The following is a 17,906-nucleotide window of genomic DNA, read 5'->3' as shown; positions in this document are numbered from 1 at the left end:
TACTAGCTCCTGTCTCCAAGTCTAATGTAGGAGAATTCTTATTGATAGGCCACTATCAATATCTGTGCTCTGGCTATAATGGAGTTTGGAAAGTGATTATTAAATTTCTGTTTTGAGTTTTACTCTTTGTTTCCCACCAAGACTCATATGATGAGAATTCTCCAGACATGGTAAGGCTGTCTTCATTTTCCATCTAGCCCATACAATGTCATAATGAAGGCAAAGTGATTTGCACATTAAAATGCTTGCTTACCATAATAAATCTTGCTTTCCATAAGTCTTTTTTAATCTTAGAACCACTTCACTCCACACTTTTCATTTATTTATTGAAGAAATGAAATATTTTAACTGTTGAATTCTCCACATTCTAGATTTGAATGGTTGCATTCTTGGTTTTTTAAAAATTTATTTATTTGAGAGAGAGAGAGAGAGAGAGAGAGAGAGAAAGCATGAGCAGGGGGACTGACACAGGGAGAAAGAAAGGGAGGAAATCTCCAGTAAACTCCTCCCTGAGTGTGGAACTGGACATGGGCCTCAATCTCCTGATTCTGAGATCATGACCTGGGCCAAAATCAAGTCGGATGCTCAACCAATGAGCCGCCCAGGCGCCCCTGGATGGTTGCATTCTCATGATAGTTTAACATGTATTTCTATTTCCTGCATTTCCTGCCTACTGGTAGTTGGATCTAGATTTAGCTGCTTTTAAGGTTTTTCTTTCTCTCTTTTAAGATTGATGCATTTTATTGTTTGTAAATGACATTTTAAAGACACCTCAATTTAAAAAAGCAGAAACAAAACAAAGAAACAAAAAAGTCAGGGGCATAAAAAAAATAAAAAAAAAAACAAAAAAAAAAAAACCCCAAAAAACAAAAAAACAAAACAAAACAAAACACAAATAAGCCAGGGGCAAAGGAGAACAAAAAATGCAGATGGCAGGTCCTGTAGTTAGAAAATTAAATTGAGGGTAGCCTGGGAGGCTCAGTGGTTGAGCACCTGCCTTTGGCTCAGGGCGTGATCCCGGGAACTGGGATGAGTCCCACATCAGGCTCCTTGAGGGGAGCCTGCTTCTCCCTCTGCCTGTGTCTTTGCCTCTCTGCGTCTGTCTCTCATGAATAAATAAATAAAATCTTTTTTAAAAATCTTTTTTTTTTTAATCTTAAAGAAAATTACATTTTCTTTCTCTGGCGTCCTGCCAGCGAAACATGACCACTACTTGATTTTGCTTTAGATCTGAAAATAATTTCTCTTATGTACTTTCAATGAGGGATAGTACCCTTGAGGATAACTCTGTAGCATGTACATTAACAGGTTTCCTAAGACCATCCCTGACTGTATATATCAGTGTTAGCCCAACTGAACATTTCTGGAGTTGGGAGTGGGATGGGCGGGCAGTGTTAAATCAAATGAGCAGTGTGGAGGCTCAAATGAGACAAGGACAAAGAACTCAGAAACCGTAAACCCTTAGGGGAGGGGTGCAGAATTGACTGCCTAGTGTGACTAAGCCAGCTAATCTCACAAGTGGCTCTGGCATCTGCCTTATCTCAATGCAATTCACAAACAAATGGCTTCATTACAGGTGGTACTCCACAAAATAATAACCAAGCACTCCTGGGCACATCCATTGAGCTCCATATAGCAGAGGCCCCTTACTGAGTCCCCACCTCCATTTTCTCCTTCATCTTTTAATCACAGAAGCCGGGGATCCCTGGGTGGCTCAGCGGGTTGGCGCCTGCCTTTGGCCCAGGGCGCAATTCTGGAGTTCCGGGATGGAGTCCCACGTCGGGCTCCCGGCATGGAGCCTGCTTCTCCCTCGTCCTGTGTCTCTGCCCCTCTCTCTCTCTATCATAAATAAATAAATAAATCTTTAAAAAAATCACAGAAGCCCCTGAGTTTTAATTGGACACATGGACACCAAAGTAGGAGATGCTGTATGGCCCAGCATCCCTTCTAGCAAAGTGTGACCACACTGATTTGCGCGACTCCAGGTCATAGCCTTTTTTTATTTTTAAAGATTCTATTTTTTTTTTAAAGATTATTTATTTATTTATTCATAGAGACACAGAGAGAGTGAGAGAGAGGCAGAGACACAGGCAGAGGGAGAAGCAGGCTCCATGCAGGGAGCCCGACGTGGGACTCCATCCCGGGTCTCCAGGATCACGCCCTGGGCTGCAGGCGGCGCTAAACCGCTGCGCCACCGGGGTTGCCCTAAAGATTCTATTTATTTATTCATGAGAGACACATAGAGAGGCAGAGACACAGGTAGAGGGAGAAACAAACTTCCCGCGGGAAGCCCGATATGGGACTTGATCCCAGGATCGCACCCTGAGCCGAAGGCAGATGCTCAATCACTGAGCCAGGGATCCCTGGGTGGTGCAGCGGTTTAGCGCCTGCCTTTGGCCCAGGGCGCGATCCTGGAGACCCAGGATTGAGTCCCACGTCGGGCTCCCGGTGCATGGAGCCTGCTTCTCCCTCTGCCTGTGTCTCTGCCTCTCTCTCTCTGTGTGACTATCATAAATAAATAAAAATTAAAAAAAAAATCACTGAGCCACCCAGGCGTCCCTGGGTCCTATCCTTTAAAAAGAAACTGCTTTGTGCTCTCCTTCTCCAGTGTATTATTTACACGGAGCTGACCTTGTGGGCAAGGTCAACACCCCTGAATTGCCTGAACAGCGAGATGGAAGGAAACTGAGGTCTTGGTGACCTTGTACAGTGAAACCTGCCCCAGACCACTTGATTACACTTGTACTATTAGAAGAAAAGAATAAACTTCTAGGAGCCACTGTAGGTTAGATTCTCTTTGTTATAGCAGCTTAGCCTGTGGCGTCACCTCATTCACAACAGAATGGAAAGACGCCAGAGGGAGACTCCCAACTCAGGCAACACCCTAGAAAAGTCCACTCACAGTTCACCGCAGCAAACAGGTCAGAAAGTGATAGGCATCACACAGTTAGGCCTCTTACTCCTTCTCCAGGAGAGGGCCAACTGCGTCCCTGGAGAAGAGGCCTTTATTATATCCAGTCTGTCCGCTGCAGACCTAGACCAAATCCTCAATAGGATTGGAGGCATGGCCTGCCTGCCCCACCAACACTAGGCAGGGACAGCCCTGTCGTACCTTTCCCCCCTATAGCAGGAAAGCTCCACACTTCTCCACTCTTCGTAATTACCATTCTTGAGAACAGACCAAGTCCTCTCAGGCATGGGGTGAGGGCAGCTGCTAGGGAGGGTCATCCAGAGCCCCAGAACAAATATCACAGCTGGAAAGAGGGAGAGAAGATTCCATGTCTGCCCTGGGTTTCTGGGGTCCAGGGGCCTCAGGATGCAGCAGCACCTGCTCCTCCTGTGCAGTCCGCCTGGTGAGAGCTCAGTCGGGCAGCTGTCAGCCACTAAAGAATCTCAACCACTGGCACCTGCTGCTGCTTAGGAATCTTACTGAAGAGTTCTGTGTGCTGGACCATGGTATCTGCCGGGCCGTGGATGGCATTGCATCTGTTCCCAGACACCGTTCCCTGGTGTATGGCTGCCCAGAAAACTGTAGGAACTTGAGCAGCAAGCTCCAGATGCCGCTAGCTACCACAAAGGGGCCATACTCCACGGCAATGGAGATGCTTCAGGAATTGGGTCCCCTGGTGACTGTGCCCCCCTTCACTAGGAAGTCTCAGTACTGGTAACAGGTACCCCGGGTCTCAGTCTTGCTGGCCTTGGCACTCTGGAAAAAGCCCTTGAGCTTCACCATGAGCACATCAGAGTTGGTGTCGGCAATAAGGCGAGGGCCATTCTCAAAGAGGACCAAGCAGCTCAAAGGGTACGCTGAATTGTGCATCACTTACATCAGCTTCCTGGCCTGACCTTGGCTGCCAAAAATAGAGGCAGCTGCATGGCACGTTTCACAATCCACACAAAATATTCCTTGCTTCTCTGCCTCAAGCATCTCCAATTTCTGGGTGAGGAGCTCCACAGTCTGCTGGACACTCTTGCCCTCAGCCACAGGCATCTGGGACACACAGGTCACTCACAAAGTATCTGGTACAACAGTGGAATTGCAGTATTCTCCGGATGCCCACGCGAAGTGAAGCCCCCTGATGCAAGTTTCTGCCCAGGTTTTTCTCTTTTTTGTTAAGCATTTTAGTTTCACCAAGATGTATCTCTATAGATTTCTCTGTATTTGTCCTACTCGCAATTTGTTGGTATAATGAATCTGTAGATTGTCCTTTCATCACTTCTGGAAAAAGTTCAGCCATTTTCTCTTCATATATTGCTTCATTTTATCTTTTACCTTTTTTGGGGGGGGGGTGCTCCCCACCCCACAGGAAGAGCCTAAGGCTCCTCTGCATCTCTCCCGTGTGCCGAACTTGCCTTCTCAGGCGGGCTACTGTCTCTTCTAAAACTCCAATTAAACAGGTTATACCTACCTACTATAATCTTTATGTTACTGGTTCTCCATGGCAATTTTCATGTTTTTCTTTCCATGCTACATTTTGGATATTCTTCTTATCTATCCTTCAGTTTACTAATTAAGTTGCATCTACCGTCTTATTTAGACCCATCCATCTTTAGCTTTTTTAAAAAAAAATTTTATTTATTTATGATAGTCATACACACACACACACACAGAGAGAGAGAGAGAGAGAGAGAGAGAGAGAGAGAGAGAGAGAAGCAGGCTCCACGCACCGGGAGCCCGACGTGGGATTCGATCCCTGGTCTCCAGGATTGCGCCCTGGGCCAAAGGCAGGCACTAAACTGCTGTGCCACCCAGGGATCCCCATCTTTAGCTTCTAATTTCATTTGTTTTATTTGTATAAGTTTTTAAAAGGGATTTTGAGAGAGAGAGAGAGAGAGAGAAAGAGAAAGAGAGAGAAAGAGAGAGAAAGAGAAAGACAGAATTGGGCAGGGGCAGAGGGAGAGGGAGAAGCAGGCTTCCTGCCAAGCAGGGAGCCTGACCCAGGGAGCTCCATCCCAGAACCCTGGGATCATGACCTGAGCTGAAGGCAGACGCTTAACTGTCACCACTCAAGTGCCCCATGTTCTGTTTGAGGCTTTATCAGATCCACTGTGTTGCTTTAATACTTTCTTCTTCTCTGAGGTATTTTCAAGCTTATATTTTATTTCAACATAGTAAGCATGGAGGTCTGATATCTACTCATGGTGGATTTTAATTTATTATGTATTGATCACTATATTTGAAAAAACACTCGTGGAAACCATCAGAAATCTAGGATAAAGAAAGGATTTTCATTTGCTTTTTCCAGGCTCTTGAGGCCCCTTATCTTACCAGAACTATTGTAATCTAAATTCTGAGGTTAAGGTTCTCTTAACTACCCAGGTGAGGAAACTGGATGCTCAGGTCTTTTGGAAGCCCTTAGTTTAATGGACTATTTGAGGTATCAGTCTCCACTTGGGGATGGCTTAGGCTTTTAACTTCTATGCCCTTTGTCTAGTAAGGCCATCAAACCCAACTTTGAGCACCAGGCTTACTTCTCTAGGTTTTGACCATCCCTTAGATTTTAGCCAGGTGAATTTTTCATTATATTTTTAGCTCTTTTAGTTCAAGAAGATTTAAAAATATATTTTACTGCTTGTCTTTGGAAGGATTGATTTGAATTACTTAAGCCACAGTTGCTGAAAATAGAGTATTTTTTGAAAAAATGTCTAATGAAAATTATATCTAATATAGATGTATACCTGAGTACATATTCTTACCCTATTGTATAGGAATGTGCTAATGCAAGGAAGGAAATGTAAATATGTACTGCTAAATAAACAATATGATCTTAGGAGCATTTTATGGAATAATTTAAGAACCACTGACATCTTCATGTAAGGCTTTGTTTCCTCGTGGTTAACAAATGAGTTAATAAACTGTGACCATTGTTCTTAATCAAATTATACTAAAATTTTGCATACCTTTTCCAGAATTGTCAAGAGAACAGTAATTAAGGCCTGTATATTTCCTGGCTTAGAGTCTCTTGTTTCTGTTAAAGGCAGAGGAGAGAAATAGGCCCCCTCGTGTCCTTACTGGAGGATGACTTTGTCACGGGGCAAATATTTAAACCCAGGAGAATTGAAAATATTCAGATTAAACAACACTAGCCTGGTAGTACTGTGGATCTTGGCTATGGCAAGTCTCTGCACCTGCCACTAACAACAAGACCTCCTTTCTTGGGGATCAAAATAATAAATAAAAGAATCCCACTGTCAGTAGAGAACTGGAAGTGAGATGATGTCCCTGAATTTGTCATTGCGTTGGATTGGGAATAGAAGAAAAATAAAAATCCTTTTGTTGATATCTGTATCTTAGTGTTCTAAAATATATAATTAAAAAGAATAAGGGAAGACCTAGGCCAAAGTGAAGATTTTCTTAGTTTTGACAGGTTCTAAGTACTAGTTTACATAGAATGTAATTAAAGAATAAATATATAAAAACATATAAGTATATATTAGAGCAGCCCAGGTGGCTCAGCAGTTTAGTGCCGCCTTCAGCCCAGGGTGTGATCCTGGAGACCTGGGATTAAGTCCCACGTCAGGCTCTGTGTGAAGCCTGTCTCTTTGTCTCTCTCATGAATAAATAAAATCTTAAAAAACAAAATATATTTTTTTAAATTTTTATTTATGATAGTCACAGAGAGATAGAGAGAGAGGCAGAGACACAGGCAGAGGGAGAAGCAGGCTCCATGCACCGGGAGCCCGACGTGGGATTCGATCCCAGGTCTCCAGGATCGTGCCCTGGGCCAAAGGCAGGCGCCAAACCGCTGCGCCACCCAGGGATCCCAAACAAACTGTATTTTAAATTAAATCAAAAGTATAATTTGGAGGTCTTTTTGTTTCTGATGAAGTCATTCAAATGCATGATTTAAGAAGTTAGAATTGTATCCATACTGTAGGCATTTTAAAATCACTTTTCCCGAGCAGCCCCGGTGGCTAAGTGGTTTAGCGCCTGCCTTTAGCCGAGGTTGTGATTCTGGAGACCTGGGATTGAGTCCCATGTCAGGCTCCCTGCATGAAGCCTGCTTCTCTCTCTGCCTGTGTGTCTGCCTCTCTGTCTCTCATGAGTAAATAAATAAAATTTTTTAAAAAATCACTTTTTCCCAGAATATGAAAGTAATGTATATGCAAAAATGCTTTTTCTTTTTCCTAATTTCCAATGATGTGTAGTGCTAAGGTCCTAGAAAGTGGTAATGAAAATTCTTTCAATATTTCAAATGTCTGATAGAAATCACTTGTTTTAAAAAATCTGCAGAAAAAAAAAGTCTGCAGAAACTAATGAAAATATTTCTTTGATTTTAGCTGGCATTACATATATTTGGTGGTATGGCATCATACCAACTGGTATGATGCCAGTTATCACTGTGGAAATCCTGACAGCTATATGCCTTTTTTTAAGATTTTTAAAATATCTTTCATTTATTCATTAGAGACAGAGAGCACAAGCAGGGGGAAGAGGGAGAAGCAGACTCCCCACTAAGCTGGGAGCCCGAAGTGGGGCTTGATCCCAGGACCTGGAGACCATGACCCCAGCCAAAGGCAGATAGATAGATGCTCAACCATCTAAGCCACCCATGAGCCCTTAAGATACTAAGTAATCTCTACTACATGGGGCTTGATGCCAGCCACCCTATAAGCCTTAATAGAAATGTCATCATATAATGAGAGCAATATAGTCAGTAACTATAGCTGTTCAAAACACGCAGTCCAGGGGCACTTGGATGGCTCAATCAATTAAACATCTGACTCTTGATTTTTGGCTCAGGTCATGATCTCAGGGTTGAGATCAAGCTCATATTGGGCAAAACGAACCCCCCCTAAAGTCTATGAAAGAATATAAAGGTTGTCCTAGTTATGGAAACAGTTAAAGAACCCTAAAAATACCATTTAGCCCCCACTATTACTGTTCTTCCATCCCTGACTGCACTGTCTAGGAGAAACTGTCCCAACTGTCTCATGGTTCAAGACAACTTAAATAATCAGTCAATTCCATAGGACAGACCTCTCACAAGAATGAGTAGTTTGCTGCAGATGATCAAGACTCCATTGGTCATTAGAGGGAAAAAAGTCAATTGTAACAAAAAGCTTACTTTCCAAAGATCTGAGCACTTAAAATGTATTAAAGACTGCTGACAGGTCATTCCTGGAGGTGACAAAAGCTTCTGCTCAAAATCTAAGACTCAGATGCTTAATGTGATAGAAATCAAGATTCCAAAATGTACAGAATTGCTACTTCCAATTAGCTAATTTCTCCAATTTGAAAAATCAGGGTTAATAAAAATTTTGCCTAGGGGCCTTTTGTGGGGTTGGTTGCTCTGATCTTTTACAACACTGTTAACCAGCCAACACACAAAGTAGAGAACATCTGAAGAAACCTTTTGTGCAACCTCATCAATAATCTGGAAATTTTAGTTATAAAAAAAAAAGCCGACAACTTCAGGATACCTGGGTGGCTCAGCAGTTTAGCACCTGCCTTCAACCCAGGGTGTGATCCTGGAGTCCTGGGATCCAGTCCCACACACAGCTCCCCGCATGGAGCCTGCTTCTCCTTCTGCCTAGGTTTGTCTCTCATGAATAAATAAAATCTAAAAAAAAAAAAAAAAAAAAAGCCAACAACCTCATGAGCCTTTTTAAATTAGATGGCTTTCAAAGATATCTTTCTGAAACTACACTTAAATATTTATGTATAGACATAACCACTGGAACAGCTTATGTCAACTTGTCTACAGCACAGTGTTTCTCATGTTTTTCTCAGCTGCGTTGGCCTTTGGTAAGCCCGAACTTTAAACGTTGTTATTCAAAATTTCTATATTTTAAGTAAGAGGTACACTGAATATCCTTTTTCAAACTATGACTCGGTCCCAATACCTTGTGAGATGGTTAATATACCTCCCCCCAAATGGAGGTACACTTTTAACATATTTAAAAAGTAATCTCTACACCCAACATGGGGCTCAAACATACAACCCTGAGCATCAAGATGCACGCTCCACTAAAGTACTCATCTTTTAAATAAAGACTAAAACCAGAGATTAAACTGCCATTTAAATACAAATCTTCAGAATGTCCATTAGCCTGTTAATTCCCAGGAAAGCACTATTTTCTACCCTAGTTTATAGACAGCAGTGGTTGAGAAGTCAAAGGTGAATTTTTATTTGCCATTCAACCAAAATTTGTTCAAATCCCACATCCAACTATTTCAAGACAAAACTATGAGATCCCAACTATAACCCTAAGACAACTCATATTTTTTTACGACAGTATTTTTGAATGACTTCATAGGAAAGGTAACAAAAGTTGCAGTACACCTGCAATGTCCTTGAATCACTTTTAATCAGTGAAACAGCATCTTGTGGTTGACATCCTATCAAAAAATCGTAATGGAAAGTGATGAAATTTTCAAATATTAAAAATCATTAAAATTAACAATTAGCAAAAACCCAGCCCGTCACCATTTTGAAAGATGGAACAGGGAATGGGATAGATTAAAAACTCTGCTTATCCACGTTAGTATCTCAACAGACATTTTAACTCTTAAATATTCTTAATCTAATCAACAGGAGACTACAGAATATTAGCAAAATTAAAAGTTTCTATTAGGTAAGTGACACCATACAAAATGTGCTCAAAACCATTCAATCTTATTCTTGGTAACAAGATACACAGGTTACTTGAGTAGGTTTGTGGACTTCAGAATTTCAATCCTTACCCCTTTCAAATTAGTCAATTTAGTTCTAAAAATACTTAAGGATGACACCTTGGTAAGTATCATTCAGCTAAAGTTAGTATGGACAGTTTAGCCTTGCCATATTAAAAACTTACATCAGTTGGCATCCATAGACCCTAAAATCTGAATTTTAGAGTCCAAAGCCCCTTGAGTAAGAATAGACAAATACATTGTTTTTTGTAAATCTCAAACAATAATCTCTAGATGTAAGTATTTCTTCAGTCATATATATCAAGACTTGATTGAAAAGTTTGGATTTTGTTTAAAAAGCCTTTATTCATTTTTGCTCAGGGAAAGGACAATCTCAATGTCAACTTGTCACCTATTCATAAATTTGAACTTAACAGGATTCACTGCCCTAAAGACACTGCACCTACAGACTTTTGACAACATAACTTAAAATGAAAATCTCCCTTGTTCCCTAAGGTTGCATGTTTAAAGAATAAACAGTCCCTTGCAATAACCAACATTGATTGGTACTTGGCCTAGGTTTAAAGTCAAATAGCAAAACAAGAGCAAAAGGCGGCCAAGTGCATTGTAACTTGATAGCCAGCAAGTACAAACATCATTGAACAAAGGAAGTTGCAGGCACCAAATAAAACAAAAGGCAGGTTCATCAACGTGAAAAATTTACATTTTGAAGGTCAGATCAACTATTCCACAGGTGAACATGTAGGCCAAGGCTAGAGACTAATGTGGAACCAGAAACAAAACTGTTATCTTAGTACCAACTACACTGAACGTAAAACTCAAAACTTGAAATTACCCAGGAAATTCTCCAAAATCTAAAGCTAAAACTGCCTTTTGATGCACCAGGAAAATGTTTTAATAACTTGGTCACTTAGATTTGCACCGACATACGTAAAATTTAAAGTGTATTTCCCCCCACTACTCCTTCCTATGTCTGAATCTGGGTATGCTTAACTACTCAGCTCATGCATTAAAAATGATGCAACCTACTACCATGACTTCTTAAACTCACACCACCTTAACAATATAGCTTCCTGAAAATGTCCCAATATTAAACATTTTGTTCAGTTTGGTGCTTGCTGTGACAATACGGAACAGAATACAACTAATTTCCTCAGGCACTACACTTCCAAGTAACTGAATCTAACTTTTGCTCAAGTTTCAACCTACCTATCTGCCAAAATGCTTGTTAAAATTTAACCATCTCTGATACTCTTAAACTGCAGCTCCTATATACAGTTTAACAGTGCCTTTCCCTGTGTATATCTGGACATTTTAATCAAGAGAATTAAAAGTCATGGTATTATGATCAGCCAAAGCTCTTCCTAACAGACCGATTCTGATTTAGCATAAAATAAATGGCTTCCCAGAGATAGAAACAAACCAATCTTTTCTATTCATGAAAGGAGCTACCAACATGCCTTGTGCCAAAAAGGTGCACTTTTCCAAAAACACAGTCCAGAAGATTGATGGTCAGCTGGAAATCTTCCACTAATGACATTATGACAAGCTCTCCAGATACACAGAGAAGAAACATTAAAAGTGTGGTGGAAACCTCAGCAGGGAAATGAAGCCTTAGAGAATAGTATACATCTAACAAAAATGGGGAACAGGGTGACACTGTAGCTGGCTATTCATAAAGGACCACAGTTTTTCCTCATGGACCAAATCTCCCTACAAAATAAACTGCGCCTCAATTATTGCTTATTTTAAATTACACTTTTACAGAGCTATTTAGTACCTGACGCAGAAAAACAATCACATAAGGAAGCATTTATTTGAGGTTGAACATGAAATCATACAAATAAAATTTGTATAAACACAAATCCACATCGAGTCGTAACACAGATAGCAAAAGACAAAGTAAAAACAAAGGAAACTAATTGGCGGCTATATACAGTTGGACACGGTTGTGTCTTGTACACTAAGAAAGTCTTTTACAAAATAATCATCTTAGATCAACAGAAGACCAATCTTCAATGTCGTCCTGCAAGATGGGTTAACTTTAAGCAATCTCCTCCTAAAAATAAAAACAAAATAGCAATTAGACTTGTGCAACTCTGAAAGCTTTCAAAGGTCCACTTTCATGAATTGTTTTAAGTCCTCAATTTATTCTTTTCTTCAATAATTAAAGATCACATGCATATTCAATAGCAAAATGTAATTTGGGTAATTAATAATAAATTTACCCTGGTGTTCCCAAATAATACAAAATTTAAATTTAGTAAAGAAATTGGGGAATACAATCTTCCCATATTCACAGGTTCAACTGTGCTAGATTAAGGTCTACTAGAAGCATCTCTAGTAAGCCAAAAAATATACTTACAAAAATGAATTTCTAATAGGCTTATTATGTTGCAAGAAACAAATTGCTGTGTGCATATGATCTTTAATTTATATTCCAGATTTTAAAGTTCTTGTTTTGGTTTGTAGATTTCACTATTAGCTATAAAAAGAAAAAGCAAGCATTAAATCTTAAAGAATGAACACTTAAAATGAGGCTCCACAATTGAAATACAACACTAAACAGAAGACCAAAATGATTAAGCTGTAAAAAGGCATTTATGTACTTTAACTCCTGTAAAAAACCATTTAAGTTAAGTTTAGACACTTAATCTTCAAAAAGATTAAAAAAGAAGCCAAAGTCTGAAGTTTTCCACTTTAATCTTTACGCTGGTACATGAAGTTGGAAGAGACCATACCACAGGACAGCGTTTTCTGGTGTATGCCTTGCGCTCTGCCCGCAACGTGCGACCCCCAGAGATAGACGTGGTCAGGGTGACACACGGCCTGCAATGAAGTTCCCGCTGGCGGGTACAAACAAGGTATAATGTCAGAGTTAGAAGACAACATTCTTGTTTTCCTTAAGTTGTACCCATTTCAGTACTTTACCTGTTAATAGTTCTAAAAAAGTTTAATTATTCCTCTAGACCACCTGGTACACAAAGCAAACAGAAAAACTCTTAAGTTTTTCTGTAATACTAAAGAAAGTGAGATAAGACTTTTAAAGTTAAAGATCTATAGACACTTTAGGCAAAACGGGCTCATAAAGCAATTAAAAATTAACAATTTAGTAAAAACAGACTACATAATATTTTGTTTTTACTTATTTTTCATTTGTCTATTGATCTTTAAATTAAATTATAGATATTTCCACTGGTTTCTTGTACTCTTACACACACCTGTTTTCTCCAATGTCCTCCTTTAGTATGGCTGGTAATTGTTTTGGTGATTGCCACCCCCTCTAGACGCCTTGCCGTAAGTGCTCTGTTGGCCTATTTTGAAAATACAAAAAAAATTATATTAAGATAGTTTTCCACAAAATGGTTTCATTATAAATACTTTAGAAGACTATTAAAAATGTACAACTCTGCATGCCAAATATTAAAATAGCAGATATACTAAATACCCATTATAAACTAGTCACATAACACATACTCTAAAATGTTTCTAACAACCAAAATATCTACATTAGGATAATCAACCTAGGACTATCAAATGCCTCAAAAACTTAACTCCAAAACACTTCAAGAATGGACTCCCCCCCCCCCATTTCAGAATGAGAATGTACTTTAACATGGAATTCTAATACCATTGGTTTATGAGATTAAGTTAAATATTCTTACCACTGTAGTCTGCATATCCCTGTCCATATCCATAGTTCCCATAGTTATACCCAGTATAATCATAGCCGCCATAGCCACTATAGTTTTGATCACCACCATAGGCACTATTGTAATTTCCATATCCTTGATCATAATAGTTATTAAATCCTTGGTTCCAGTTTTGGCCCTGACCTGAAACAATGCACAATGATTGTTAGGAAACGACTTCTGACTCCCAATCCTAACACAATGTTGTGTTCCTGGCCCTCACTCTGAAAACCCTTAACAGGTGGAATGGACAGCTATATTGTTACCTGAGGAAGTTTTTATTCTAGTTGTGGTTAAAAGGGGGCAGAAAGTCCAATTGTGCCAGTTATCAAGCTTCCTAAATTTAAAGAAAATTAAGACAAAACAAGGACTCCTGCCCCCCCCAGAAACTAGCATGCCATGGTGTATCATGTAATCTCAACTACATTAAATGGTCATCACCTTCCCATTAGTAAGGACACTGACAGTGTCCTAGTGGCCATTCTCTGAAGAGGCGAAACCAGTGAACAAAAACCCACCCACCAATGAGAGCATTTTTATGTTGGAAATCTGGCTTAATTTTCTTATGGGCTTATTCCTATTTAGCAGTTTACAGCCTAAACCATGGGGAGTCATATCCAAAGATTTAGGTCCCAAAGGATTAAGTCTCACCTCGTCCACGACCCCTAGTACCACCTCGTCCACCAGCTGCAGCACCTCTTCCTCCTTTTTGTTGTTGCTGTTGCTGCCTATATACCTCTTTGGGTTGTGCAACTTTGATTTCACACTATATACACATAAAGAAGAAAAAAAAAAACCCTGGAGTTTTTACTGTAAGGTCAAGCCATTTTATTCTCATAAATTGAGAAATCTCATATTCGACAACAAAATACACCCTCTAAATTTTCACTTAATAAAAACAAAATGGCTTTACCTTCCCAGAACCAATTTGATGATATCTGCTTTCTAACAATTTCTTTACTGGCTCTTCGTCTGTATAGGTAATAAAACAAAATCCTCTTCTTTCGTTTGTTTTTGTATCCATGGGAAGTTCAATATTTTCAATCTGAAATCAAGAAGTACATTCAACATCATCCGGTAATGGTATAAGCTACCAAAGTGTTTTAGAACTCCAAAGATCCTTTTCAAACTTCAGTATAATATGTTGTCTATTACTCTAGTCAGATTACTTCTGTACAGAAACACCTATTTTATTATCAGTATCACACCACAAAGATTCATCTGTGCAGCATTTAGAGAGCAAAACTTCATTTATTATCATTCTGTACCCAAGAGATGCCACTGGTTATTAATTCCAAATACTGTCCACTCCAAAGCACCTGTGCTTTGGCCAAAATAAATTAGATGTTGGTTTCTATCATAGCGCAGAAAACAGTAATTTAAGGTACAGTGACTAGAAGGGACTCAAGCAGTTAATTTTAACCTGTTCCTCATCTGACAAATCAATCAATTCTGTAAAAGGCTGGGGACGAACACTCATGTATATAAACATTCCAAGTATGAAAGACATATAAAAACACAGCGCACCTCTCCAAAGGCTCCAAAATATTCTTTAATTTGTTCTTCGGAAGTATCTGGGCTCAATCCACCCACAAAAACCTTTTTTGGGGGTTCTTTCCCTTTTAAAGCTTTGGCCCTTTTGGGGTCTATCAACTTGCCATCCAGTTTGTGTTCTTTCAGTTCCAAAACCTAGAAGACAAGTGCATTTAATCTGACAATATACAACCAAGCCCCGAAACAATTTGTAAAAACACAGAAGCAGCACAATGCGGAACCTGCTCCTACCTTATCAACACTAGCAGCATCTTTGAAAAGCACAAATCCAAATCCTCTTGATCTTCCAGTCACTGGATCTGTTTTAATTGTACAGTCTACAACTTCCCCAAATCGAGACAAATATTCAGTCAGATCTTTCTTGCTTGTATCCCAGCTCAAGCCTCCAATAAACATTTTACTAGAAATAAAGTCATTAAAAAAAGATTAGCAGCACCCCGCAGGATCCCTTCAGTTGTGGAATTAGGTTTACGAAACGAACAGGAAGAAGCAATGTGTGTGCAAATAATTCAGTCAGCGTACGTGCAAATAATTCAGTGTCTACAGATCACGTATGAACAAAAGACCACGAAACCCCTCAAATTCCATCGAGGTCACTTATTCGAAACAACGAATGGACAGCTTGCTCACCATACCTCATAACACGAAGTTTCAACGAAGCCAAGAAAGCATTTCAACATCGCTTTAGCTTTAAAAATCCAACTTCCTAAAGTTGATCCCTCACAACTTAGGTCTACCTCTTCCACAGCTGTCAAAGCAACGTTCCACCTCAAGAACTCCCAACGCATTCTGAAGGAGATCCGGGTACCAGTCACACACGGATTCCCAAAGCAAGAACTCCCTACACTCCACAGGGAAACTGTGCGGGGGCCCTAATACAGACACAATGAAAAGGCGGCGGCAGCTGCAGCATGTGGCGCAGCGAGGCCGGCCCCTCCCCCTCGGGCCCCACGCGGCGCCTGCGCACTCGGGACACAGACGCCGCCGCCCTCCTCCTCCAACTCCTCCGCCCTTCCCCCACCTTCCGCGGGCCTCTCGAGTCACCCCCTCCGTCTCCTACTTTCCTCTTCCCTCTGAGCTAGTGGGGCCCAGCGGGCACGCGGGGAATCGACTCGGGGCAAGAACTGGGGCAGCGCGCGGCTCCAGAGGGACGAAAGGCGCGTGCGGCGCGCTGGGGGAGGGGGAAAAGAAGAGAGGCGTGCGGTACCCGTCATCCTGCTGATTCTTGCTCGCGTTGATCTTGGATCCCTCTGCGAATTCCTCTATGTTGCTGTACTCGTTCATGTCCTCCATGGTGGCGGAGTTGTCGGCCGGGGGGTGCTGGCGCGCAGTCCGGGTCGCGGCAGCAGCGGCGGCGGAGCGTTGTATGGAGCTGGATTTAAAATGGCGGCGGAAGAGATCCGGGCGCCGCCTGCGCCCTCCCTTTATAGCCGCCCCGCCCGCCAATCGGGAGGGCTGCTGGGCGGTGACGTGGCGTTGGGCCCGGCGCGCCCCCTGCCGGGCCGAGCTGGAAGCGAGCGAAGGGAGGAGCGGGGCGAGCTGCCGCGGCGCCCGCGGCCGCCAATGGGAAAGGCTGCGGGAGGCTAAAGTAGCGGGAGCGGAGGGGAACAATGGCGGCGGCACATGGGAAAGCCGGGGCGGGACCTCCATCGCGGCCCTCCCGGCGAGGAGCGAGGTCGTGGGTGAGGGGACGCGGGCTTAAGAGGAGAGAAGCGTCAGAAGAGAAAAACGAAGGGGCGAAAAATCCTGGGCTCAAAATCCGAGCAGCGCCGTCGCAGGGCCACCGTCCCTCCGGTCTTGAGAGCCTTTGTCTCTGGCGTCCGGTCCAGCCCACTCCTAGCAAAGAGCCGTCAGCCCCGCCTTTTTCCAAAGCCCTCGGTCCCCCAGTGCGGATTGCTGCGGCGGCGGCTGCTGCTATCGATTAGCACCGTGGCCGGGCTGCTCCAAAAAAGGCGGACTGCGCCCGGCGCCGGCGGCCGAGACAGCGAGCGCGCCCTCCCGCCCGCCCGCCCGTCCGCCCGTCCGCCCGCCGCCGCGCGCACGCGTGTTTTGTCCTCGAGCTGGCTGGAACCAGCCGAACAGGAAGCGGGCGCGCGGTGGCCCCTCCGGGCAGCGGCGCGGCGCGGGCGCCTCCTCCGCTGCCGCCGCAGGCGCTCGGGCCGAGGAGGCGCCGCGGGCCCCCCCAACCGGTCGGCCGGAGCCCGGGCCCGCGCAGTCAGGCCGGCCAGTCCCGGCACGGCCTCTTTTGCAGGCTGAGGGCGGGAGGAGGGGCGCGAGCCCGGCCCGGGTACTGTAAATACGCAAAAGCGGAGGCAGTGGGCGGGGAGGGGGTAGGTGCCGTAGAGGGCAAGGGGCACTCACATCCCCGGCGCGCCACTCGCGGGGCTCCCGTCTGCACGTGCCCCGGGCCGCTCCCGCTCGCTCAACCAGTCTGCGGAGAGCGCGCGCGCGCCCGCGCACCCGGCTCCCGCGCTCGCTTCTTTGTTCCCGCCCACGCGAGGCCCATATTGACGGATCGCGTTCGCGGCCCTCTGGTGGCCAATCGGCGTTGACGCCTTCGCCTCCCCCCACCCGCTCGGACTCCGCGAGGGCCGCCCCCTTCCCCTGCCCACGTGGTCTCGGCCTCGGGCCCCGGCTGCTGGTGGTCGAGGACGCCTGTGCAGCGGCGCTCTCCAGCCTCAGCGGCGCGGCCGCGTTCCTCGTGCTCCGGGCCGCACGCGGTGGCCGGGTAGGACCCTCGTTCCTGTGGGTCTGCCGGAAGCCCAGGACGGTGCCGGGGGCGCAGTGGGCGCCGCCCTCCGCCCTTCCTCCGAGTAGGCCGAGTCCGGTAGTTGCATCCGGTAGGGAGATGGTCGTGCTTTCCGTGCCCGCCGAAGTCACTGTGATCCTGTTAGATATCGAAGGTACCACAACCCCGATCGCTTTCGTGAAGGTGAGGGGCGGAAGGGAGCGGGGAAGTGACTTGTGCTTAAAAGCAATTAAAAACATTTCTTTTTTTTTTTTTTAAGTGCTGTACACCTTGG

The 17,906-nt window shown here is 43.5% G+C and overlaps 2 protein-coding genes and 1 pseudogene across 12 annotated transcripts in view; 1 reads left to right on the top strand and 2 right to left on the bottom strand.

The window, feature by feature from the left end:
• Positions 1 to 3,383: 3,383 nt before the first annotated feature.
• On the bottom strand, positions 3,384 to 4,009 carry LOC112919571 (mediator of RNA polymerase II transcription subunit 20 pseudogene; annotated as a pseudogene).
• Positions 4,010 to 9,293: 5,284 nt separating this feature from the next.
• Positions 9,294 to 16,625, bottom strand: HNRNPDL (heterogeneous nuclear ribonucleoprotein D like). Of its 5 annotated transcripts, none has more exons than XR_003234945.2 (9): positions 16,091 to 16,625; positions 15,115 to 15,283; positions 14,857 to 15,018; positions 14,243 to 14,374; positions 13,981 to 14,095; positions 13,303 to 13,473; positions 12,859 to 12,951; positions 12,379 to 12,483; positions 9,294 to 11,696 (listed from the first exon to the last, which is right to left on the bottom strand). XR_003234945.2 is itself a non-coding variant. In XM_025998198.2 (8 exons), exons 1-7 carry the CDS (start codon positions 16,531 to 16,533, stop codon positions 12,881 to 12,883), a joined length of 1,263 nt encoding a protein of 420 aa, XP_025853983.2. In that variant the 5' UTR covers positions 16,534 to 16,625; the 3' UTR covers positions 9,294 to 12,483; positions 12,859 to 12,880. The 5 variants fall into 5 exon arrangements, 2 of the variants coding, with proteins under 2 accessions (XP_025853983.2, XP_025853984.2); XR_012001051.1 differs by having other exon boundaries at positions 9,963 to 11,696; positions 12,003 to 12,483; XR_003234943.2 differs by having other exon boundaries at positions 12,003 to 12,951.
• An 818-nt stretch (positions 16,626 to 17,443) lies between these two features.
• The window catches only part of ENOPH1 (enolase-phosphatase 1), a 39,635-nt gene continuing 39,172 nt past the window's right edge, over positions 17,444 to 17,906 (top strand). For 4 of the 7 annotated variants that reach the window (XM_072755840.1, XM_025998201.2, XM_072755838.1 and 1 more), the window contains exon 1: positions 17,444 to 17,815. In XM_072755840.1, coding sequence (XP_072611941.1) covers positions 17,732 to 17,815 — 84 coding nt within the window. In that variant the 5' untranslated portion in view covers positions 17,444 to 17,731. The remainder of the gene's footprint in view (positions 17,816 to 17,906) is intronic. The other 3 variants (XM_072755842.1, XM_072755841.1, XM_072755843.1) reach the window with 3 other exon arrangements.

This window comes from Vulpes vulpes, chromosome 4 (assembly GCF_048418805.1).
Source record: "Vulpes vulpes isolate BD-2025 chromosome 4, VulVul3, whole genome shotgun sequence".
NCBI lineage: Eukaryota > Metazoa > Chordata > Mammalia > Carnivora > Canidae > Vulpes > Vulpes vulpes.
Note: the sequence above shows the minus strand (reverse complement) of the source record. Positions and strands in the feature narration are given on the sequence as shown.